This window comes from Dunckerocampus dactyliophorus, chromosome 16 (genome assembly GCF_027744805.1).
Source record: "Dunckerocampus dactyliophorus isolate RoL2022-P2 chromosome 16, RoL_Ddac_1.1, whole genome shotgun sequence".
Lineage (NCBI taxonomy): Eukaryota > Metazoa > Chordata > Actinopteri > Syngnathiformes > Syngnathidae > Dunckerocampus > Dunckerocampus dactyliophorus.
The window spans coordinates 11,328,489-11,355,843 of NC_072834.1; the positions used below are offsets into that span (position 1 = coordinate 11,328,489).

The 27,355-nt window shown below is 39.7% G+C and overlaps 1 protein-coding gene across 3 annotated transcripts; it reads right to left on the bottom strand.

The window, feature by feature from the left end:
- pld2 (phospholipase D2) lies at positions 1–25,766 on the bottom strand. Of its 3 annotated transcripts, none has more exons than XM_054755513.1 (25): positions 25,280–25,766; positions 19,127–19,285; positions 18,910–19,037; positions 17,851–17,993; positions 17,651–17,744; positions 17,228–17,293; positions 17,090–17,148; positions 16,737–16,982; positions 16,503–16,646; positions 16,336–16,419; positions 16,190–16,268; positions 14,183–14,293; positions 13,885–14,097; positions 13,672–13,816; positions 13,471–13,589; positions 12,880–12,993; positions 9,908–10,012; positions 8,541–8,629; positions 8,228–8,341; positions 7,414–7,460; positions 7,024–7,158; positions 3,580–3,733; positions 2,616–2,733; positions 2,262–2,514; positions 1–1,733 (listed from the first exon to the last, which is right to left on the bottom strand). In XM_054755513.1, exons 2-24 carry the CDS (start codon positions 19,257–19,259, stop codon positions 2,290–2,292), a joined length of 2,865 nt encoding a protein of 954 aa, XP_054611488.1. In that variant the 5' UTR covers positions 19,260–19,285; positions 25,280–25,766; the 3' UTR covers positions 1–1,733; positions 2,262–2,289. The 3 variants fall into 3 exon arrangements, with proteins under 3 accessions (XP_054611488.1, XP_054611487.1, XP_054611486.1); XM_054755512.1 differs by having other exon boundaries at positions 1–1,942; XM_054755511.1 differs by having other exon boundaries at positions 1–2,514.
- Between the last annotated feature and the right edge of the window lie 1,589 nt (positions 25,767–27,355).

The following is a 27,355-nucleotide window of genomic DNA, read 5'->3' on the forward strand; positions in this document are numbered from 1 at the left end:
GCGATTACAGTGGAGGTTTATTAAAGAAACATCAACATATTTTAATGTTATTAATACAGTAATTGTTTTATATCTCAACCCCTGAGCATTAATGGCTCAATTAATTGTTATGTAATGACCTCAAACAGCTGAGTGACATACAGTACATAAACGGTACACAGGGTAACTGTAAAATTAATTCATGAAAATTGCTCACAGTGAAAAATGAGAGCAACAATTCACCACAGAAAAAATATAAGGCAACTTGTCAATACATCACCACCATTTACAAGAAGATGGCTTTACTTGCGAGTTTCAGAGTGCTTCAAACAGAATATTAGTGAATGTTGACTTTATGGTTATGACGCAGGCACTTGGTTATTGTCTGTACAAATTGCTGGCTTTGTCACAGGTTCAATACAAGTCATGCATGTACATTTAGCATTTAGTATCATGAAAACATACAGTACATAAGACATGCATCATTTTTCAGATGCATTGCACGGCTAAATGAGAAAACCATTGTAAAGAGACCAGTCAGACGAGATAGGACAGAACTAGTGCTGTCCTATCTCGTCTGACTGGTGTGTGTCCCGCATAATCTTCGCGCATGAACTGATGAAGGCTGCTGGGCTGAGAGGCGAAACGTCTTCTAAGACAATCTGAACAGACCAGTTGCGATCGATTGAATGCCCTGAGAATACATTTACCTGGAAGAATGAGAATATTCACAGGCGTATTGTAAAGAGCTATTTAAACTCGTTATTTCTCATTAACAGTAAAAAACAGCCAATCACAAGGCTTGAAAATGCATCACCACCTGTGATTAAGTTCATTAGCAACAATGACGTACAATACAGTAGTTATAAATTAGATACAGTATACTGCAGGGGTGTTCAAGCTTTTAGGGCCACATGCAGAAAAATCAAACGATGCCGGGGGCCACTTTCATATTTTTGTGTTTTATTGTTATAAAAAGGCTAAAAAAAACATTTACATATATTAAAAGCCAAAGTTTTGTTATTACTATCGACATTTCAGCTTTTTTTCTTTATATTGTGCCTTTATTGCTATTTTTTTATGTTGAATTTTATTTCTAAAACAACTCCTGGGCCGCACTTTGGACACACCCATATTTGAAAGCAAGGTCAACCATTACTACCATCAACCACTGTCCAAATAACAACAGGGTCAGTGGCTTTTTCTTGCCATTTTAAAGGACTTGTCAATTTCATGACAAGTACAACTTTTCTGCATTAAAAAAAGCATCAGCATTTCGGAATTAGCAGCCAGTTCTCTCCGATTGATGCTGGGTTTGTTCAAAAGCAAAACTTGTCTCGTCTCAAAATGGACTAGACCTGCCATTTCTGATCGTTTGACGACATAAATCAAAAGTTTAACTGCCATACTGTAGCGTGATTTTCAAAGACTACTCAGTACAGTGTTATGGTGAACATATAGCACACTAACTCTGCTCCTATCATTTAGTGGCTAGATGTCAATATAATGTAACAACATACACAGTACAGTGTTAAGCTAAATGTAACACGCACACACTACATATGTGTCTTTCGTAATCAAATGAAGACACTGGAGAAAGCATCCGAATGTAAATTTAGTGGTTGAATAGTCTCAACAATCTACTGCATGTCTCTGCTTCACAGTTTTCCCAGAGTGAAGGTGATGGTGGAATGTCCAGTTGTGCACTGCTGACAACGTGAGGAATATAACAATTCACTTGGTTGCCATGGTACCTTTAAAAAAAAAAACAATTCATTAACAAACATGTTCAAAAATATGTAAAACTGCTGTGCCAATGCTGATAATGGACATATCTTCTATCTTGTGACCATATTACCCAGTATATTTTTCCAGCTAATATCCAGCCATTTCTTTGTATCCGTCACCATAACAACCACACATTTTCTGACGGATTTGCTGGCACTGCAGTGAGAGGTGAAGCCTCGGAGGGAGAGAGTGAGACAGAGGGAAAAAATAACCTAGCCACTTAAAACCTTGCACCAATAAAAATGTACATTATGTACCCAGATCATGTGAGATGGACTGTAGATATTATAAAGCAGGTATTGCTGTCATAAACCAACTGGCCAGTTAATGTTCATTTAATATTCTCACATAGTGTCAGTCATAAAATCTACATTTCAGTGGTTAATATAAATATTGTGGAGTTGGGTTTAGTCACCGCTGAACTGCCAAGGTTGCCACTATTTAATTGGGGCAGAATGTTAACTGCAATATTGCCAGAGCCCTTAAGTTCTTACATTGTGGTCTGACTGGGCCATGCTGCAATTATGTCCACAGCCCAACAGGGGCCATGCCCTCTCTGGTGCCCAATGGAGGCAGCAGGTTCTCTTCGCACAAGAACTTCAGGGGGAAGTGGACCAGCAGTCCTCGGACAGCCTTGAGCTCCTCAACAGCCTGCTCACGGTCTGTGTCAGATAGGCGCTCCTTGCTTGTGTACTCTTTCAGCTCCTGCATATTGTGGACAGAGTTGCTGGGCAGGCAGCTGAAGACCTGCATCACAGTGACACAGATGGGCAAACCAGGTCAAAAGAAAGGATAGAAATGATACCATGATACTTGTAGTACAGACAACTCTCTGGCTTCATTGATACCTTGTCATAAATAGTGGCATTCAGTTTGGCTGATGAATTCCACACCAAGAAGAAGAAGTTTTCACTGATCGGATCATCAATGTTGATACTGGGGTCTGATGCAGCTCCAACAAGAACACTAAATGGGAAGGGAAAATACAGATTAGCAAAATAGGAGCTTACAGCGTTACCCACAATAGGTCATTTGTACTGTGCTGGAGTCCACCTCCCTCTCCTGGTCCCCTCTGGCCTGCGCTCACACTGACCATTCGTGCTTCACACTGTTTTCTTCAATAGTGCTGCCCTGACTTTGTGGATTACTTCCAATTTGATTTTGAGTTGTTCTAATTAAATCTAATTAATGACTTGCTAAATTAAATTAAATGGCTTTATGATATGATTTTATATTTCTTTATTGTATTGACGGGTAAGACAGCATGCCATGAGTTTTGACTTTGGATAATTTGGAAAAAGAGAGGATTTTCAGTATCAGCTTTGTCCTGCCCCCGCTAACATACAGAAATAAAACATGTCAATTATGATTTGCGTAAGATACAAATAATTTCTCTATGACAGTCAACATAAACAAAATGCATTTAAACAAATGTGCTAGCTAATTTGGATTGGAAATCCCATACACTGTACATGCTTGTGATTAGCCATAGCAATGTAATGGCGATTAATGGCAAACACATCCAAATATGAGAAAAAAAAATCTGTCCCCTAGGGGGGCATGAAAACCATTCATTCTATGACTCGGCTACTTCTACATGCATTCGTGATGTGCCCTGTCCCACCTCTTCCATTTGTGCCAAAGGAGGTACCCCACCTGAGCGCAAATCAGAGCACTGAACAATTCAAATTGTGTCACCACGTATCAATTAAGTGCTTCTAAACTAGAAAAAGCATAATTTTGCTTTTGGGGAAAAGACATGACAGTGAAGACAGGCAAGAGGTTTTCCAAAACATCAAAGTTCTTGCTCACCTGAAGCACTCTTTGCGCAGAGCAAGCGTGAGGGGTCCTGCTTCGTACTCCTCTCCACCCATCGTGGACGGGACTCTTTCTTCATCTTCCACAAACACTGCCAGCTCACTGTCCCGGCTACCTAGCATGCTGCGATCGTTGATGTTGGCTGATCCTGGGTTCAAAAAGACAGGGTACAAGCTTTTACAAACATCTACTGAGAAATCTGTATTCTACGTATAGTATCAATTAACAGTAAATAACAATACTAACCATATGGAACACGTCTGTAAAAATTGCATTAAAATATTTGATCAGATATTACATTTCTGATCTTCTTCCTTGATATATACAGTACAAACACTTTCCTGTGATAGTGCTAATGCTTTTAGTACTATCTCTTAATATTGTGCTCTGAAATACATTTTGCACATGTAATTGAATGTATTTATGTTTAAAAAGATGACATATATGTGTTTTGAAGGCTTTTTAAAATGAAAATAAATCAGCATGCTTTTACCACTCTAAAAGTGGGCCGTTACTTAACTCATTCAATACCAAAGACGTAGTTATACATTTTTACAAACACGAATGCCCGATCCCAACAAGGTATTTATACGTCTTTTACGTTTTTTTGCCTGAGAGGCAAAAAGAGATGATGACGCAACTCTCCACTAATGGATTTCACTTCAGAGCAAGTTTAAACCATAAAAACGGCCACAAGGTAACAGAAGTGCATTTGATAAGAGCTCAGCAAAGATCATGTAAACAGAAAAATCACACATGACAGGAGGGAGGAAGTGAGAGAGCGTGGAGGAGTGTAGCGCGCAGGTTGCGCATTGTTGGGAAATTTTTATGCATGCACACAAACACACACACAAGCGCACACGCGTGCACACACATAGTTCAGTTCCAAATGTGAAAACTGTAAACAGTTCATGGCGTTATATTTGTATTTTAATTGTTATTTTGATGTACAACAACCCCTTTTTTGTGTTGTTTATGTTGGCATAGTTGTTTAGATACAGTATTTGAGCTGTCACAAAAGCAAAAAATATTTGTGTTATGCTTTCAATGTATGTGTTACGATGGTGTTTGTCGCTCTGCTGCCGCCTTGTGTCTGTTTGCTCTCTGTGCAGCTTCAGCCGGTGTGGGTGGAGTTCCCAGCACACACCTGCTGACAATCTCATCAAGCACCCTTTATATACCCAGCGGCAACGAGAAGCCAGTGCCAGATTGTACTCCTTGCTACCTGTTCCGCTTCGTCCGGCTCCTTACCTGTTCCCCGCTTTCTGGCTCACCCTTGTCCCTCTGCTTAAATACTATTTCTTGTTACACTAGTTATTGTTCCAGCTCAGGTTTGCCTGCAGTATTTCTTAGTTGTATTCTAGTTATTCCTGTCAGCCTTCTGCTGGCAGCGTTTTGTGTTTTTCTACTTTTGGTTTGTGACTTTCCCTTGTGTTGTACTTTTCCCGCTCGGGACACTTTATGTTATTAAATACCTTTTGTTTCTATTTTTGGTCTGACTCCTTGCATTGGGTTCCGCCCCTTTTTACAAGTGGCGACTCCCACTCGTGACAGAATGCTTGAAATATATCTTTTCACAAAAAACAGTTTTTCTCCCTTTTCTAGTCGGGAACTGATATTTTCTTGAAACTTACCTGTGTTCTACTGCTGATTAATAAAGAACAGAAAAAGGGAAAGACAAACTTTTTTTTCTGATGAAAGACAGGAGTCTAATCTTTCTTTTGGTTGTTTCCATGTTTATGTAGCCATAGAACACAATATTCTGTGTGCCTTGAAAGATTAGTCAAAATCATCTAAAATGGCCGGTAGTGGGTTGTCATTTGAAAAACTGCTGGCATTGAATAAGTCAATGACCATGGAAAAATGTGGGTCCTGGGATGAGAAGGTATGATATGGATGTGGCTATTTTATGCATATTTGATATGATTTACAATGTAAAGTGGAAATGTAATTATATAGTGTTATATATAATCTAATTCTAAGTAGACTAGGCCGGTACAGGGATGTAATTAAATCAACAAGTTATAGCAATAAAATAAAAACAACTAAAAACAATAAATAAATAAGGGTACATTCCCGTTTGTGTAAGGTACCAAGTCAGTGATGTCAACTAAATGTTACAGATTTCAAAGCGAAAAGGTGACATACTTTCAAAAGGAGTGCTACAAAGAACGCATACGGATATGAAAGTACAGTCTTTAACCACAAACAACTGAAGAGGTATGTAACCTTTAAAACTGTGCATAATACTAGGTTTCAAACTCAGTGAAAAAATAAAATGTGTGGTTGTTCATGACTTTTCTTAGCTCGGATACTATCAGCTCTGGAACATCTGACTTTTTTGTTTTGCAAAGACATCATGAACATACTTAGCGATGATGCCATGGCAGCAGATTAAACACTCAGCGTCCAATTCAGACGTCTATGATCCTCTCCTATGATATTCTGGGTTTTCTATGATACATAGGGGATCTCCGCATAGCCGTGATTCAGCATTCTTGATTCCGCAAATTCACGGATTTTTGGTCCAAAAATGTATTTAATTTTGAACATTGTTTAATATTTTTACCTTTGGTTCTCCCATAAGCATTTTTTCCCGCAGAAAAAACATCTCACGCCCCCTTAAAAGTTAAAAACAATGTTTTTTTACAGCATACATACAGCAAAATGACATGATGTCAGTGCAAGATGGCAGCGCCCTGCTTCTACAGTCAACAACTTGCAGCATCAAGATGAACACAAGTTAATATATGATCCTAAGTTGTCACTGGAATTACATCAGGCAAAAAGTGTGGATTATGTAGATGCAGCTTGGAGAAACACCTTCTCCAACAGCTAGCCGGGACGACTCAGCGCCCTGCAGGGGCAGGGGACCCATGTACCACCGCTAGCCGCCTTTAGACAGAGGCGGAAGCGGCCCTAAAACAGACTGAAGCGTGGCTGTAGGGCTAGCCTGAGGACCAGGCTAAAGGCTCGACCGTGACTCCAATTCCATGTGTTTGTTTGTTTAATAATGTTTGTTTAATAAGTGTGTAAGGGATATTTCAGGCTTGAACCTGGATTGTGTGTCTATGCATTTAGTTTGTTAGCTTCCTTTGTTACAAGTGAACAATGGCAACTGAAGGCAGCTGGGTAGGGTTCTGGAGCTGAATCTAATCTATTAATTGCAACCGTCACTTTTGTTGCAAATGTTCATCCGAAATAAAATCAGAACACAAACGTCAAGCTAGCAGGAGGGTTTGGAGGGGGAGGAGCGAGCCATGTGTCATTTGATTGCAACCCCCTGGGATAGGGGGGGATATACTGCATTGTTAAGCGTTAACAAACATTACAGTGTCTGACTCATTTACAATTTGTAGTTATTTTTAACAAAGCACCTCTGTGATGACCCAAGGTCAAGCGGATGATCTGACTTAGAATGAGCGGGTGGTGACTCACCAATTATGTAGCAGCGGTCGTCAGCAATAAGGGTCTTGCTGTGAACATAGATGAGTTCTGTGACAAGCGACTGAGAGAGTTCAGACTTTGTTCTCAGGCCACAGATTGTGATGTACTCAGTCCACCGGTCCTCCACTGGGAGGCACAACAGAATCACATTATTTATCCGACATAATAATCAATTCATGATACATACTGGGTTTACAATGAATGTGAAGCAAGTGAAGAATGAAAATGGAGACAGAATGAGCAGATACCTAAGATCAGTGGCTTCGTTTAAAAGGGCCAACAAAAGGAGGAAGAAAGAGAAACAGGTTACAAGGGGACAGATGCAGTTTAGTGATATGAGGTGGATTATGAAATCGGAACATCAAAAGACATGACACTCACAGTCACTTAGTCTTGACAGGATGGACTGTTCCCCACGGGATATAGTCCTACAGCATTAAAAATCAATGAAAACTAGGTTCTTAAGGAAATACACTCCTGATCAAAATCTTAAGACCAGTTGAAAAAGTTGCTAGAATTTGCATTTTGCACATTTGGATCTTAATGAGGTTTTAAGCAGAGCTACAATATGCAAAAGCAAAAAGGGGTACTGAGACAAAAAGCACTTTCAAAAAGTAATTGATTGAAAACAACAATTAAACTGAAATAGGCTGTTTATCAGCTGATCAAAAGTTTAAGACCACAGGCTACATAAGCGAAAATTTGCTCAAAATGTTCATTTTCTGTCAAGCATTCACACTGTCATGTCCTCCTGATGGCTAAAGCTACTTTTGTGACCGTTACCCACACAAAGCTTAAATGGCTTAGTTGCTCTTATTATGTCTACTATATTGGGTGATACATGTGTAAAGGTGACTTCAGGGCTGTTAGTTCATCTCTAGATGACTCTAATAATGTTAAAAACTGTACTAAAATAAATAAATGTAAAATATTCAATTTACAAGTAAGGAATCCTACTTCGTGGAAATAAATGTATCATATTAGGAATCAATTAACCGTGATAACCGAGGGATTACAGTACTGCATAACATGGGTATTACATTACACAACATAACATAGCATTTGTTGAATGTACTGTAGCTTGCCATTCTCATTTATATCAGCCATACTTGACTGAAAACGCCTTTGAGGTGTTCTTTAAAGGGACCGTGTGTGTGAGTGCGGAATATGTCAATGACAAATTAAAGGCTCTTACCTGTAAGTGAAGTGAAGAATGGCTTGGATGGCATTTCCACCTCCGGTACTGATGTCTCCCTCAAATCCAGGTAGCAAGGGGATTACCACATACACTCGATACTTCTTTTGCTCTCTGTCGGGGAAAAAAACGAATATTCTCTATTACCTTTTTTTTTTATTATTCGAGTAACACTGCATTCACTCAAATTGTTTTGTTTTTTATCATGTGTTCACATGCAGTTGTTATGTAAACTACGTAAACTAAAGATAATTACATTATTATTATTATTATTATATGTATTTGTATTACACTAAAATGAAGGGGGCCAGACCTGTAAGCCTGCAGGATTCGTTCCACAATGGCATCACCAATCCCATTATAGACCGTCTTCCCATCGGCACAGGTGATGAAGAACTGGTTCTAATGGTAAGAAAGAAAGAAAGAAAGCAAATGGTGGCTCGGTATGAGGCAAGGGCTAGAACAGGGGTCACCAACGTGGTGCCCGTGGGCACCAGGTAGCCCCCCACGACCACATGAGGTGCCCGCAGGCCTGCTTTTCATTCCGGTTTTCAGTTAATAATGAAAGAACAGTAGAAAGAAATGCATTCTGAAATACAAAATATGAGTTGTGGACACCAGCATTTTGTTAATGTTCTGGTAAAACAAGCATATTCGCTTTGTTTGGGTTTAAAATAAGCTCTGAAAATAAATGTTACAAAAATGAGTAGCTCTTGGCCATTTTCATTTCGTAAAAGTAGCTCTCACAAGGAAAAACGTTGGTGACCCCTGGGCTAGAACATGGAGGTTGCTGGTGGGAAGGGAGGGTGGGGTTCCATTCATACTCAGCAAACCTCTTGAAAAGACTGACTCAGTCTGTCACTGACATAAAATTAATAAGTAGTAAGAATAACGCAGCACTGCAAGCAAGCACAAAACACTTGCACTTCCTCACACTGTGATAAAATAAGGCCATCTTGCTCTTTAATAAATATAGTGGAACCTCCGTTAGCATTCACTAACTGTTTTTTTGGTTAGCATCAAAACTTTCGGTTACGAGTTTAAAAATAAAATTCCACCAGAAGGAGTTCATGAGCGCACATCAGCTCGGGAGTTCGTAAGCTCCCTCTGGTGGCCCGGCAGCCATGGCAGCCATTGGCCAACAAACTGCTCTGCTGGGAATAATACATGATGGGAAGAAGTTAAAATAGCGGCTGTTTTCTATTTTTAAACTCGTATTGGTACCCGTGTTGTATATTTCTTAGCTACCTTTTGAGTGTTAAGTTGCTGTGTGATTATTTGATGAGTCAGATTGTTATATTGAGTAATGACCTCCTGTGATTTCCGATGGGTTGATAAGCTCGTTGTGAGTTTTCTCATAGCTCATGATTGGCTTCTGTCAAATAAAGAGCTGCCTAGTCCTCACAGACTCGTGTGCGCCACAATATGTCTTTTCATGACGTGGACATACAGTATATACTGTACGTACAAATCTGTTTTTCTCTCTAAATTTAGTGGCTGCGGCTGAAACACCAGCACGTTATTACGCCAGAAATTACGGTAATGACGCTAACAGTGGTTCCACTGTAAATGGTTTACTAGTTTAATACAGTTGAAATGCAATGAAGAAATTGATATAATGATGAAAGAAAGAAGTGCACACTATATACATTTTTGGCAAACAAGTTTACAAAACATTACCTCGATGTAGATGTAGTGCTGGCTATTCTTGATAGTGTGGATGTAGGCATTCAGGATTGAATTCTCGCAAGTTCCAGCAGACCAACGATCTGCAGAACGTAACACCTGGGGAAATAATGTGGAGTCGTCATTGTATATTTTCAGCGTATTTCCGTTTAGATCTGAATGTGTTGCCTATTTCCTGTATGTACTGTATGTATTTCCCAACAGAATAGATTCTACATTATAGAAAATAATGTGCTTTGTTTGCTAATTAGTTTGGTGATGCATTAATTTCTTCCAGCTTTAACAAGATGCAAAGTGCAGTTTAGTGAGCAGGTGCACGAACAAAGAAGCAAGCATAATGCAGCTCGAGCTCACTGAATCATAAAAAGTGGGGAAACCATACCCGATACCTGTGGCTGATACTTGTAGGAACACTGCGGCATAATGGAGTTCAAGTTACAGGTTCAACACACGATCAACAGCCTCTTCTTTTATTCCTAAACCTCAAGTTTGGGATGATACCCCTTACTTGTAATGTCAATACTACCAGAAGTAGGCCGCATTTACAATTAATCTTGAAGCAAATGAGACACATCCAATTATTTATCTGGGTGATTTTGTTTCCTCCTACTTCACAGAAGTCAGTCCTCCTTCCTTCCACCTTTGTTTAGTTTCTTTTAGCGCTATTCCCTAGTAGAGCTGCAATACACAGTGCATAATAAAAATCCTGACTTGTGCAAGAGTACTAACAAAGTGTGAGAACAAGCTTCAATTCACCACACAGGCAGAAGAGAATGTATGCATAGGATGAAGTATGGATTTGTGAGGGCTTTGAAAACACAATGCAAAAACAACTGAACCCGGCACTGCTGGAAAGTTACATGTTTAAAAAAAAAAAAAAAAGGGACGGAAGAGGAGGCACTTCGACAGTTCCAAAGAACTTGCCCTGTCATAGCTTCTGGACTGCTGCACCCTGAAATGTATTTGTGTGTAAAATGATGCTTTGACCTTAGTTTTTAGAAATAAGTATCGTATTTTCCGGACTATAAGTCACACTTTTCATAGTTTGGCTGGTTCTGCGACTTATAGTCAGGTGCAATTATATATCAAAATATATACATACTGTATGTATGTCATCCCTCGCGGCTTCACTCTATCATGGTTTTTCAAAAATATATTTAATTCAGAAATCTTGCTGTTTTGCGTTTAACTCTCAAACGACCTTCCGGTCCCTTCTGCAACACAAACTAACACTTCCTGTATCTGGTACGTCCAGCCATCAAAATAAAAGCACACCCGTAAAACATGCGCAGTTACGTTATGCCACACATTCACTCCACACTCCACACAAACTGGCTTGCTACTTTGGCTTTGCAGCATGTTTTTTTTAAGAGAAGCCCTTTCTCATTCGAAAAAGAAAAAAATCTCACCCAGTTTCACCACTCGTTCTTCTGTTCCCGCATACTCCGACAGCCAGTCCACCTTAAAAGAACCGCTTTTTTTACTTTAGCTTGGTGCAAGGATGTTGCACTGCCCGTTGGTTTCGCCATAATACGAGGTTATCAAGCAACATTTAGCTCTCTTAACTTCTGCTGCAGCATTATCGATACGCTCAGCTGCAAAACAGCGGCATGTAGTACGTAACGCCCTGTTAATGAACTGATTGGCAGCGTAAGTAAATACGCGCCAACAGGATCTCATCATTGGTTGGACAGCTAGCTTGTTTGTCACTGTGTTATACTGTATGTTGTTACTGCTTTTTGTCGCCTGTCACTCACTAAGGTGTATTGCAAAACAGTACAGAATAAATTGTTATGTGTTTACTTCATTTACAGCTCAGGTTAGAATGTATTTTGTGTGCAGCAAGGATTTGGGATGCAGAGAACACGAGAGCAGTGCGCGATTGCGCACGCGGGCAGCTTAGAGGGAGCATTGTTCGTAAGACACATTCGAAGACGCTGTGAATGATATGTAGTATTCTACATTGGTCACAAGGTGGCAGTAATGTTACTGTAATGTTCAGTGAGACACAAGCGGCAGACTTTATCGCCGGAACAACAGGCTTTTATTGCAGGTTTGAATGATCTCACAACATGCACAATTATCTGTAATAAAAACGTGGGCTACGGTTGCGTCCGTAACCCATGCAAAGCTAAAACCTAACTCTGAACCCCCCACATCACTTCCTGTCCGCCTGCCACTCTGGTCTCCTGCCAGAACACATTTATAGCAACACACATAAGCACGGGTATTTATGTCTTAAATGGATTATTTTCTGTTATTACATCTACTATATTGAGTAATACAAGTGCAAAGGTAACTGCAAGGGTGTTATTTCATGTCTAGAGGGCTCTAATAATGTTAAAAACTGTATTTAGAATGTCGTAAACAGTTTTTTTTGTCTTCTTTTTTCTTTTTTATATAATTTAACATGTTTTTAAATGCTAATTCATTCTGACTGATATAAACCAAGGAGTGAACATTACCACTGACAGCTGCGAGAGTGGGGTCTAGGCTTGTGACAGCTATATGCTGCTCCTGCCTTTCTGTGATGTAGAATGGGATTGGGAGCTTGGTGAACTTGCTTACTGGTAACCTGATTGTTGGACTCGTTGGCTTTTTACGTTAATTTAGCCTAGTCAGCCTCCCAGGTATGTTCTTTATGCTATTGTGTAGCTGAATAACTGTTTATGTGTTACGTTAACATACCGGACACCTATTCAGCCTGGTGTTCTGTGAGGTATTGTGTAGTTGAATAACTTGTCTTTCTAGATGAAATGTCTGTTTATTTTTCTTTTTCCTTTGTTATTTTTTTGTTAAGTAAATTTCAAAATAAGTTATGGTCCAGTGGGACTTATGTATGCTTTTTTTTTTACGCTTCATGGCACATTTTTTGACATTTTTCCACATTTTTTTTTCACATTTTTCCATCAGACCAACAGACACTGACCTTATCTGAAGTTAAAATGTGTGAGCAAGGATGGTACCTGCACTTTGGCTTTGCTGGACTCAGGCACAGTCCACGCAAGTGCTTCAGCAGTACAATGAGATTTAGGGAGAAGATAAGGGTAGAAATTGTCCTTGTACTTGTTTTTGAAGATCTAGAAAGACAAAGCAAATGAAAGCCAGACCATTTTCGACCTTCTTTTTAAAAAAACATCTTGCTGTTGTTATTTTGTAGAATAATAACAAAGTTATGTTAGACAAGTACAATCAAGTCTGACACATGTGGCTTATTCATACTTCCTGCTAACTTTAAAATGAACGTGTGGCTTTCCCGTTCCAGCATGACTGTGCCCCAGTGAACAAAGCATGGTCCATTAAACCATGGTTGAATGAGTTTGGTGTTGAAGATCTTGACTTGCCCTGACCTCAACCCTATCAAACACAACATAGGTAACCTCTGACTTCACAGATTAACTTCCGGATGAATGGGCACAAATCTTTTGCTGAGTGGAATCTGTTATAGCCACAGTGCAGAAACACCTTCAGCAGAACATCTTCTCTTGTATTGACACCCTTGTCTAAACAGTATATCTTGAAAATCTATGCAAATGTAACCTCCCCTTAATTCTAACCTTGGTGAAGTTCCAGCGCTGAATGAAATGACGTGCTACATCCCGAGCTGCCCTTCCGTGAAGAGCTGCGGACAGATCACGCCATGGCATGCGTGGAACTTTAGTACGGTCAATGTTATCTAAAAAATAAAATGAAAAGAGCAAGACCTTTACCACCATCGTGCATCATCATATATGTGCCTATATATTCTGTTGTTATACCCTCAAACGGTCTGTCCAGTTGGACCCAGTCTTTCTTAATGAAGTTGCTGTAGTCTTTGCCAAGCCACAATTTGGTGTTGCCTGTCAGGTCCACAAGCTCCTGTGTTTGGCTATCAGATGGTTCTGGAACAGCCACACTGTTTTGCTGGAAAAAATGTTAAGCAAGGGTAAAATACTGACAATCATAATATGCTCAATCACTGCCAGTCTTACATCTGTATCTACTCGGGGTAGCTCCTTATCTGTCAGTTTCTCAGCAGTGTCTGTCGCGTCAAGGTCCGTTAACCGGTACTGGCTGTCATCCCACCTCCCAAATGCCAGGTCGATTCCCCCCACAAAAGCTACCGTTTGGTCAATAGCCACCATCTTTTCATGGTGAGCCCACAGGAACACCACAGATGACACATGGTCAGGATGTCTCATTACCTGTTGAATGGGAAAACCTGCAAATTAAAAGCTGTAGATATTTTTTCTGCCGTATAGAATTGCAGTAGGTCAAGAGGTAACAAACCTTGATGTTTGGGTGCATATCCATAAGAGTCCTCTTACTGTGCTCACTGTTAATGCCAAGTGCCAGCTCTACCTCTTTGTAAAGCAGAACACACACTTTGACTCCTTGTTCCTACAGGATAAACAAACAGAGGCGCATAAAAATAAAGAAAAGCATCATACTATTATTCATATAAATAGAAACTGCAATTTCCTCAGAAAATATGTAAAGAATGCTAAATCTCCTTTACTTCAGAACTACTACTAATTACTAAAAAGTCAGTGAGGAAAAGGTGGCTGTTTCTTTGGCAGGAGCTATTAGTTTAGTCACAAGCTTGTCAACCCTAAGTCTGTGGAGGTCAGTATGTATACCAGTATAACAACATAACACTCTGACTATTGGTGTCATCTTTCATAGAATACTTGAACAGCACTAAATTCATCACACCGCAACTTAATACACAAAAGGTATATATTCAAATATACAAACATGTCCCGATATCTGTTTAAAAAAAACATTTTTCCCATAAAGCATTGCGTCTGAGCAACGCATTCATTGGGGCGCTGCCATGACATCAGCTTCCACCATTTTGCATTGGGCTCTGGGTCCTCTAGCTCCCTCTGGTGGACAGAAGCAGCACTGCAGCACAATTTTCTATGCTCCTCCAATGAAATGGTTTTCTCAACCGAAATGCATTATGGGAACACTTTCAACTCGTATTGATACATATTTCTATACTCCTGAGGTACAACGTTTGAGTGTTAGTTGCTGTGTGATGAGTTTAATGTTGTTTGTAAGATGAAACTGTGAGTCAAATTGTTATATTGAGTAATGACCTCCTTAATTTCCGATGGGTTGACAAGCTTGTCGTGATTTTTTTTCATAGCTCAAGACTGGATCTTGTCAATAAAGAGCTGACTGGTCCTCATGGACTCGTGCGCACCACAATATGCCACTTTATGAAGTGGAAATGTGCAGCTTATGCACCGGTGCAGCTTATAGAAGAAAAAGTCTGTTTTTTTTCTCAAAATTTTGTGGGTGCAGCTTATACACCGGAATTTACGGTATATCGCTTTGTTATCTACCTTTCTGTATAGAAAACTATAATCATTCTCTATAAAATGTGCATTATTTCTTGTGGGAAAAATTTATTAGGATTTCACATCTTTCATTTTTTGTCGGACCTATTGGAACGGGTTAATGACAAAAAACGAGGTTTAACTGTATTACAGTATTGATATTTTGACACATTTGGGAGAGATGTGTGTTTGAAAGAAGCAGTTGTAACTAAGCATGCGACATTATGTATTTTCAGCTATGGTGTGCTAAGAAATGTAATTTTAAAACAGCTGGACTCTTACACAATCTGACATTGTGTTGGCAGGAACAAAATATCACCCAACTCTTGAGTGCTTAGACAGATTTAAACCCTAGTCAAACTAGAGACGGAACGAGCCGGAATGTCATTGAAATGAAAATTCCTGGTTTATTCCTGGATATTCAAAGTGCTTTCTAAAAATTTTGTGGACGGGCCAAATGTTTTCCTTATGCTAACAACTTTCGAGGTGCATTCATAGTGGAAAAATATTGAACAGCATTTGAAAGGTATTCTAACTGTACTGGACTGCATTCTAATTATTCTTACGATATTCCAAGAACATTCCAAACATTCTGATCGCGTTCAAGGGAGAACCAAAATGGCAAGCCACTCCAAAACCTGCCAGAATATCTCCAAATGTGCTTCGAATTAGCCGGAATGCAAGGGGGGTAAGAGTAAAATTTGTGCACTTTTCCGTTCACAGCAATGTAGCAACCTGATTAGTAAAAACATAACTATAAACATTTATTCTAGCATAAAGTAAGTAATTAAGGTGTTTGATTTGACAACTGACAATGGCAGCGTCAGTAATACCAAGCTCTGTTTTACTTCACATCGTATCAGTAAGAATATCAGAGGTATCACCAATCACTGGTGGAAATTAATTACTTTAAGCTCAAGAGTTGAAAAAAGACAAAAATAATACCCACTGCTTTGCGTTTGAGTAGTTCATCCAAGCGCCAGAAGTTATCAGTCGCAGGTCTCTTTAGGAATACTTCGGGGCTGAGCCTGGGAGAATGTGGCAGGGTTACATGATAAAGCTTCTCCACCAAAATGCACTTCAAAAAACACTTACCACCAGTCTGTGATGAAGATTTCTTCTTTGGCTTGTTCAAGTGCATCAGCGAGGTCAGCAAAGTAGCCACTTCCATTCACATACCTTCAACAACAACTACATAAATGACAATGAACAGCTCAAGACCACCACCATCCACCAGATACAAAGGACTCTACAGTAGCTACCATTTAGTGAGCGTGTTGTCCCGTGGAGGAGCAAACCCCTCAAAGCGTTGCACTTTGAGAAAGTCACAGGTTGCGGCTAGCCGGTTGATTTCATGACTCCACCAGTGTGCTTGTCTATAGCTACTGCATTTGATAATCAGATTCCTGCGGTCAAACATGCGGCACACACACAACCATCACAGAGTGACCCACGTAAGGATGTGCATTTTATCAGCGGACACAGAGCACACTTACCGAGTGAAGTTCCCGATGCAGACTCCATATTTAGTGTCTGTGTAAGCACGGCCCACTTTCACATTGAACTCCGGGTCAAACAGTAACACAAAGTTGATGCTGCCATTGTCTCGGTTCATGTACATCAGAAAGGAGTCTTTCACCACCAGCCAGCGGCGTGACCAGCGGAAGCAGAATTGATGATGGCCAATGCAATTCAGACCTTGAATGCGATGACCGCCTGACCTCTTGAAGATGGGCCCTTCCCTGTGTTTAGCAAACACACACATTTAGCACAGCAAATCAATAACATGCTCATAGTCGTCCCCCTTCTCTCCATTTCTATCACTAACACACAAATAGTCTTGACTTACAAGCCTTTGGGCCCGAGATCAGTGACAAAGGATAGCGCACCAACAGACAGAAACTCCAGCTTGAAAAAAAAGAATGAGAAAATGCCATTAAGCAAGAAATGATTGCTATGCATGTGTGTGTGTTATTTTAACATTTACCATGCTACGGTCACTTCTGCAGAACCTGTTCTCCAGCAGACCATTCAGGTACTCCTCCAGGTATTTCTGCACCAGAAAAGCATACATTAAAGTAAGTTAGATCATTTAGATAGCACAGATTTTGCAAAGAAAAAAGGCAGGTACAAAATAACATTTCCTTATACCGGTGGTCCTCGGTTTAAGGCATTTTGTGATTACGTATGCACGCCCGTAAATTAATTCAGAAACTTAATTTTGGTCCTTTAACACAAGACTCATTGGAGAACTAGTTACAGCTCGGTGAGCCATGAAAGAATACACTGTCTTTCTGGCCACAGAACTCATACGTAACCCGAGGAACACCAGAACTATCTGTGCTATGAAGGGCAGATTGTGTGTGTTTCCTGGTATTTGTGTGGAATTTGACTGTTTCTTTCCTGCTACCATTTTGCTTGACGTCCTTCTGGTTCGTTCAGTCCCATGGAGGCTGGGCATTTCCTCGGACATGCCTCTCAGCTGCTGCCTCTCCTTTGCAAATCTGTGGGCAATATTTGAATACTCAAACATACACTTCTGATGTTGTATGGAAACAACCTGTCACTCAGACCCTGTCATCATGCATTTGCACAATCAGATGCGCTGACCTTCCCAAAGGCAGCAAGTGAATCATCATCCGGTGGTTGTACAGGTCACGATGCAGCTCTTGGAAGTTCTTGTACTTCCTCTTCACCGTCCAGTGGAATTGACCATGAGTTAGTATTACCGTGTATAGTGTGCCTACGGAGACCTGGAGGGTGGACGAGAGTTGTATATTGCAATATTTTAACCCTTATTCTGTAATATATACTACATGATATATAATACAACATATACTACATACTACATACAATATAAAATGACATATCACAATCCCAAATAGTTTCCTAGAGCAGTGGTTCTCAACTATTTTCTGTCATGCCCCCACTGGGGGACCGAATTGTTTTTGCCCCCCCGATTTGAAATACTACTGAGAAACTGATAATATCCATTTATTTATCTGTACTGTACAGACTGAACTCGAAACTGAAACGAGCAAAATGCAACAAAAATGGAGAGCACTGACGCAAGTGCTTTTAAAAGTGAAATTGCATGCCGAGTATGACAAATTCATACATATTGGCAGGTCTGCACTAATATTGAAAGTCCTCCATGCCTCTTACTCCCCTCCTGACAGTTTACCACGTCCCCCCAGAGGGGCCCGCCCCACTATTTGAGAAACACTATCCTAGAGAGAGTTTGCAGTATAAAGATCTGAATGTGACTATGAGCAAAGAAAAAAAATTATGTGAGTAAGAAGGAAAACATTTTTAGTATTAGATCATATTTAATCAAATATTGGCTCAATTAATTACCAGGTGTGACGGCCTCGAGAGCAAATAAACACCACACCTCAAACATTTTGATTATAGTACATATTATATTATAATACGTATATTACTTCCATTAATTATCATTAAACACATTCAACGTTGTGGGAAAATATATTATTACAAAATTAATACATGGAAATAATTATCAAATAAAAGCTGTCTTATAATTGGCAAGTACACACTGCAGTTGACTAAATAAAAACCCCAGCCACTATCTTGGGAAACATCTTGATGCACATCAGTACGCTACATGTGTGAGCCAGTATCTCAGCAGTCACAGAATAACACAAGTACCTTTGAGCGAGTAGTGTATTTCTCTGTGTTATCCACTCTGCATGTGATAGGCACACCAGGTATCAAGTACGGTATGCCCTCCTCCTTTAATTCTGGGAGATGATGCACCACACTGAAAGGACGACCATCTGTTTTGGAAAAGGAAAATAATCCACTGACATTTTAGTTAATTCACAAGGCAACTAAATCTTTCACATATTGATCATGTATTTCTTACCACTGCTGGATAACAGACTGTCTATCTCGTCTTGACTTAGATTGCGAAGGTCATGAGAGAAGCGTCTTCTATCGAGGTTTTGGGCAGTAGAGGCTTGATTGGGTGGTTCAATGTCAGCCTCTGGGCTAGCCATTGTGGTCGCAAGTTCCAGCTACTATGCTGCAAAGACAATGAAAGATGAAGAAGATGCTGGTTTGACGGGTTTCCCAACCCCTCAGGAATGTTCATTAATACAGTTAATACAACAGTAATGTTGACAATGTAAACAAAATGGTGCAACAAGAACTAATACCAATTAAAACACAAGTGTTTGAAAGGCTTTCTGCAGACTGCAAATGAACAACCGCAGGATAGACCATTGTAAAAGTTTGCATGTTTTTATTTTAAAATTGTTATGATGTCAGTAATGTGCAGACGCTCAAATTTATTATAAACATTCTTGAAAGAATACCTACCTGTCATGTAAAATCAGTTGACATATCAAAATCTGTGGCCAAGAAGTTACACATAAAAAAGCAAATGAAAACCTCCTTGAGAGGGGTCAAAAGTACAGAATACGCTAGTTGCAGTATTTAGGGCTTTACAGTACATGTATTCATAATCAGATTTTTGGTACAGTACCACACGGAACACATTGAGTGAGGGACAGGAAGTGCAACTGCCTGTCTACTAGGTGAACAAAGACAGCGCAGCCAAGCCTTTGGCTAGCGGGAGTCATGGCTATTTAATTGTGCCAAGGAGAAGCCAGACCTTGAATACCCTCTTGATTCATTAATGTCTCCTGTTTGGGAACAATCCGCCTTCTAGGTGAAATACGCCGGACAGAAAGCGGTGTGTGTTCCGGCATTGTACAGTAGATATTGGGAACGAGGCTACGAGCTGGAACTATTAATGCTGCACTTCAACAATAAAGAACTTTCATTTCCAAAATATAAAATAATCATACAGACTGTTCTGTTACTGTTTCACTTGTCTTCATTGTTGCACTTTCATAAAAATAAATGTAATCCATCCATCCATCCATTTTCTATGCCGCTTATCCTCATTAGGGTCGTGGGTATGTTGGAGCCTATCCCAGCTGACTTCGGGCGAGAGGCGGGGTACACCCTGGACTGGTCACCAGCCAATCACAGGGCACATATAGACAAACAACCATTCACACTCACATTCATACCTATGGACAATTTAGAGTCACCAATTAACCTAACATGCATGTCTTTGGAATGTGGCAGGAAACCGGAGTACCCGGAGAAAACCCACACACGCACGGGGAGAACATGCACACTCCACACAGAGATGCCCAACAGAGATTCAAACCCAGATCTTCCCAAACTCCTGACTGTGTGGCCAACATGCTAACCACTAGACCACCGTGCGGCCCGAAACGTAAACAGTTTTTTTTTTTTTTTTTCAGAAATGTAATTTTTCATGTATTGTATATAATTAATGTATTTATTTATGTATTTACTTATTTTTGTATTAGAGCAGCAGCCAAAGTGGGAGGCTCATTTCTCAGAGTTCTCGGACAGAGCAGTACAGGAGGCCCTTTGTTCCAAGGTTGTTTAATAGAATTCAGCATGTCAAAGGGTCCTGAACAAAGACACACCTCCAACCCTTTGAAGCACACTTGCAACACTGTATTTTGGAAATGTAACACCATCTATCTTTTCTTATTATCCACTATCTATCTTATTGGTGAATCACCTGCAAGCAGTTTGCAGTTTTTATGTTTTATTTTAAAAAGCATTTAAAGCTGTTTACAAAAAAGCTAAGCAGCTTTATGTTTTGCATTTTGATCTGTTAGTGTACTGAAAATGGACCAACCCGTGACCGTAAAACCCGAACAGTGACGATGCGAGGTTCATGGCTGGCAAGGCAGTGACTCCTTTAATAATAGGTTGCCAATTAAGAAGAATGCTTCGATTAAAAATGTTTTGAAATACTTTTTTGTCGCTTGTATTTATTTTTTTAATAAACTGGTGTTAACTTTTATCTGTACAGTACTCCCTGGTTAATTTAGTTCCAGCCCCGTTTGTGATAAGTGAATTGCCGCAAAGTAGGACTCCTTATAAATTGAATATTTTCGTACTTAGCATAAAAAACTTGGTTACAACCTTCTAAATACGGGTTTTACCATTATTAGAGCCCTCTAGACATGAAATAACACCCATACAGTCACCTTTACACTCGTATGACCCATTATAGTAGAAATAATCGGAAAAAAAACATGTGATTTAAGACATAAATAAAAACTTGTGCTTGTGTGTGTCGCAGTAAATGTGCTTGGGTTTTCTCCGGGTACTCCGGTTTCCTCCCACATTCGAAAAACATGCATGTTAAGTTAATTGGCGACTCTAAATGAATTGTCCATAGGTATGAATGTGAGTGTGAATGGTTGTTTGTCTATATGTGCCCTACAATTTACTGGCGACCAGTCCAGGGCGTACCCCGCCTCTCACCCGGAGTCAGCTGGGTTTGGCTCCAGCATACCCCCGCAACCCTAATGAGGATAAGCAGCATAGAGAATGGATGAACAGATGACATTTTGTTTTTGCAGTGTACACACGCTGTAGAAGGTCATGGTGTATAATAAATGTTTCTGCAAACATTATATTGGCGACATGCCGACAAACAGAAATCACCCTCCAGCCCAGTGCGCTAAGTGCAGTGCACTAGAGGAGAGAGTCACCACAGCCTCATCTCAGCTTTTTGCACTGAATTTGATCAGGAAATGTACTAATTCAGCAGATTTTTACTTCAGAAAATGTTAAAAATGATTTGAATCATATAGAAAATACATTTATACCACAGTTCAGACAAATATTAATATATATATATTTTTTTTCCATTATAAAAGCCATCCCTGACTGCAGGTAATTGGTACCGAACTGTGATTATGCCATACTGTTACCCTCTTAGTCAGCAGTGTTTGTATCAGGTTTGCAGTCGTTCGCATACTGCAACTGCGGTAACAACTATGACTCTATGCATAAAGACAAATACTGATGATAACATGCATTTTGGTTAACCACAAACTACTATTATCATTGCACAACCTGCTACAATAGCCACATTTAGCACCACAAATGCTATTACATAGTCATTGCATTTGGTCCTACTTTATCTTAATCTTGCTCCAGATACTGTAAAACAGCTGTATCTGGGGATGTGAATACTGTTTACTCAATAAATGCTGTTATTATTAACAGTGGCCTCTGTTCTAATAAATGCCGTGCCTCAAGTAATAGCTGGGTGCAGTTTAAAGAGAATACAAATACAAATGTAAAGAGAATACAAAAAATATTCAATTTATTCATATTGATTCCTACTTCCTGGAAATTCACTGATCACTGTCGGGTCTGGAACCAACTAACCGCGATAAACGAGGGACGACCGTAACTGCAACTGCTAAAAAAAAATCAAAAGAATGATAGGACACACTAGTAGTGTCCAGAAAAATGATTAGAAAGAAAGCCACAAAGATCAGGCCTTCAGTGAGTGATGTAGGATATTACATATCATTATATATTATATAATATTTATTATACTATATATTCAATTGTAATATATAATAATTTCAATTAAGGAACGTCACTATTTTTAATTGCGAAATGATACGATATATATTTTTAACATCATCTTAAAAATATACAGTGTTTGAAACAGATAAAGGCCTCCCACATTAAAAAATTGAGTTTAAGGCAGACTCAGAGGGGTCAGCAACAGCATCACTGACCTCTAAAGCAGTTATCTGCTTCCCGGGTTATCAGCGTTGGGATTTAAAAGGACAGGATGCAGCTAGCAGTAAGAAAAAAGAATGTGTGTGTGTGAACGCTTTTGTATCGCGTATGAGTGGGCGGGTGTCTTTGAATGTTTCCTGGGAAACAGGCAAAGGGAGGGGATGGCTGCTGTGTGTGTGAGTGAAAAAGAAAGTGAAATGGGGGAGGGAAACGAAAGATTAGGTAAAAAAAACAACAACAGATTTTCCCACACTTAAAACCCCCCCAGCACATTTCCGTTTCAAATTATGGTGGACTTTGGAACGTTCATATAACCATGGTATTCCTACCCTGACAGCTTGATGATCAAGTTTATTATCTGTACAAAGCCAACATTTTATTGAGTTCTTGCAGTGGATATTACTTGAGGGTATTGAAGGCAGTTTAAAAAAAAAACATGAAACACCGATTTTACACTAAAGTCATCTTACTTGCAAATTCCTCAAAAACAAATGGGACAAGAAGCACTTATGTGGGTGCAATTTCAAATTTCTAAAACAAAAGCCAGTTAAACAATATTTTCAATAACAGTCAGGAACAGATGGAGTGAAAGTAGTGCAATAATTATGAGCACTTCCTGTCTTGATAAGCTTGCTTTACAGTATGAAGGATGAAGCACAGACATGTTCTCTTGAGCAAAAATCATTTGTACAACCCAAGTGTAGCGAAAATATAGTGCTAGTTGTGAATTCCCAAGTTTTAGTTATGGTAGTGCAATTAAAGAGGCTGTATTCTGCGGGTTCCTTCAGCTGCCTAGACGATGCCTCTTCCCGCTTTGAGTACCTAAGCAACTCCGACATAATTAGTACACCAGTTATGTTGGTTGGCATCTAATGATAGCGATTCGGCAAAGTTTAGCTACTAACATTAGCTATCATTGAATGTCTAGCCTATTGCAACAACAACCTGGATGTAGTGTAAATTGTTCATGACTTCTCCGAGACTACTTTTGTGTGTGCGTGTGTGTGTGTGTGTGTGCACACGCCACGTACATGTACATGAATGCCAACAGCCATAAGTGACAGCCAAGACCACCTGCTATTTCGCTCAGGCCGAACAAAAATTGACAACAAATTTTATGCCGTTTAACTCGTAATTGTGGAAAAATATCCATTTTTTTTGTACAATCTGTACTTTTACACCACTTTTGTTAACATATGCTAGACTGTGGTGGTCTTCTTATATTTTTTGGTTTAAAAAAAATGTAATTTGGAGCGAGCTGCATGCAGTCCCTTTAAGTTCCCTCCTTTCACCATCACTTGAGCACCACAGGGAATATGCTGCCTTTTTCCACGCTCTTGTTTACATGTGTCAACGCAACACAAAACTGACTCAGATTCACATGGCGGGATGATCCTTGGTCTTCTTTTGAAGTGTCAAAAATGCAATACTGTGCATCATTTTAGGAACTGAACTACATTCACCAGCCACAACATTCAAGTATAACCACACAATCTTATGCAATCCAATACAAAAGCTAGAAAAGGTGTGCCTTTATTAAAATTGTCTTTATAAGCCGATGTACACACTGTACACAATGTTTACTATTGTGATTGAAGTTCAATTTAGTCTATTTTTGTGGGTCAAAACTTCCCTACAATACATGCCTTTACAAGTCTTTAACATCCCCACGCAATCAAACAGCCACAGTCCCACTCACTAGCCAGATTTGATTCCATTGAGATCCATTACGAGTGTTGTATCAAAGATTCCATCTTAACATTGTTAGAAATAATAATATAATAATAAAAATAATAAATTTAAATGTGGTGTGAAATGCTTGAAAAGTTGTTTTTAAATACACACTAAAGATGTGCACTATGGGGACAGTTCAATAGGTACACCTGCACAGATAGATATATCCAATAGATCGATTTATATTTGATTGATTCTTGATTAATTATTGTGGTTTTAGTCGACTCAACTCTCAGTATGATGCTGTGAGTTCTCCACTGCAACATCAATAGCAAACATACTAAACAAACACCTCTCGGACATTCTCAGTCAAAGCTGTAAAATAAATAATTCGATGCAACATTTGTCGTAGGTTGCATTTGAGTATGCATGTGTACCCAATAAACTAATGGGTTTTGTGGAGGCACAACTTGCAGCCCAATGAGTTCACTGCACAATCTGCAAGCTGTTTTAGCGAACATTTATGCAGAGTGGCCGCTGGGTTTGCAAATGGTGCAGGCTAAATGATGTCGCCTCCACCCATTCCCCAATTTCCTACAGCACCACATTCCTAAAAGACAGTTAAAGTTGGTAGACTACATAAGAGTCGTATTTAGACATTTCAGCACGGATGGGTGTGACAGATCAGCAGTTATGTGCCTAGCTCAGACCCAGCGTTGTGTTGTGTTCGAATACTCACTCAGCTCAAATGGAAACGACCGCTGCCAGCACACTCATGTAGTCCACAAATCACGACGAGCAATTTATACATTCACACGTAAAATCTTGTTTCATGGCGCGCCGGTGTTTTTGTCAGACTGGCCTGTTGTTCCCCGTAGGTGATGCACACTTTAGTCCCGCCCATTTGGCGTACACAAGAATAACACAACGCGGAGAGGACGAAGAAGAGAGGAAGAGGAGCTTCTAAACAGGCTATCTCTCACTAGGAATGTAATTAACCTGATGTGTCATAGTGTCATGTGTCATGTGTCATGCAAGCAACAAGTCACACTGTCACACTGTTGTGGGATGTGGTTAGAAACATAGAGGTTAGAATTAACACATGAAGACGCGAGGATTAACACGCGTCTACCCAAAAGGAAGATGGTCTGCCGTGGGGAAGAAATTCAAGCTGTTTAGCCAGTAGTTAGGGCAAGCCACGACTGGACCAAAGCAACACAACTAAAGGAATGCATGACCTATGACGAAAGACTTTTTTCCACCACAAAATAGGTGCGGCGTCGACGTGAGTCACGCAAAGTATCACGAGATTTCCGCGCAACCCTTTCACCATAAAATACTTTTCAAACAAGTGCGGATCTAGTAGAAATATTTAACATATACCTACAGCCAAATATCATATTTTAAAAGACTGAAATGTGTGAAATGAGTTTTAAGAACCTACTTTTGACACAAAATACACAAAATAATCCGCACGACCACGCGAGTTTAAAACAGTACCGGTTGTACTGAATTACTGAAGAAACTTAAATGAGAAAATGTAGTTGTACTTATCACCTGTCTTATTTGAAAGTGGCATGGTAAAACGGTTTACCACTGTCTGGTAACAGTATACTGCAAACCGTGTCATGTATGCAATACAGTACATGGGAAATATTTGTAGTTCCTTCAATGACCACATAGGGGGACCAATACCCTAAGAAGCGTAATGCATGGTTCAGAAATGTAAATATACTGTATATAAAACTCCTGATCAAAACTTTAAGAATTTACATTTGCACTATTGGATTTTGTATATCTTCAAAATAAAAAAATAAAAGAAAGAAAATGTGAGTGAGACCAAAATATTTTGACTAAGCAATTTATTGTTTATATTGTAAGACAATAGCTAAAAAAAAACAAAAAACGAGACCCCCCCCCCCGAAATAGAAATTCTTCATGCATTACAATAAACATCAAATAAAGTCAATAAAATCTATGTAACAGGAGAAGAGTATCGCGGGTACGCTGGAGCCTATCCCAGCTGACTTTGGGCGGGTACACCCTGGACTGGTCGCCAGTCAGTCGCAAATATAGACAAAAAAACATTCATAGGGTCAGTAAATAACCTAACATGCATGTTTTTGAAATGTGGGAGGAAACCAGAGTACACGCACACACGGGGAGAACATGCAAACTCCACACAGAGATGCCCAACGGAGATTCAAACCCAGATCTTCCCGATCTATACCACCTATCCTCACTAGGGGTATGCTAAAGGCTATCCCAGCTGACTTCGGGCGAGAGGCAGAGTACACCCTGGACTAGTCACCAGTCAATCGCAGGGCACATATAGACAAACAACCATTCGCACCTTAGAGTCTTCAGTTAACCTAACATGCATATTAAAACCCACCTACGCACGGGAAAAACATGCAAACTCCACACTGTGTGCCCAACATGCTAACCACTAGGCCACCATGCAACCCATACAAATAAAATGTTCAGAAAAAGACTCAATAATGAGTAGCTGCGCCATTCTTTTTAATCGCCTCACAAAATTGGTGTGGGCATGCTTGATGACATTGTTTCCATGAGTATAGTGGAAATGATGCTCCAGATGGTGAAGATGGCTTCACAGAGGGCATCTGCTGTCTTTTTTATGTAAACTTCCCTTGCCATTGTTGTGGAAATAAATTCATCCTAACAAAAAAAGCGAATGCCTGAAATAAACACAGCAGTTTATCACACTTTTGCAAAAGGGTCAGACAACAGAGTACATGGCGGTCTGCAAATGTCTGGCCAAGAGTGGCTTTCTGACTCCAAACCTTATACG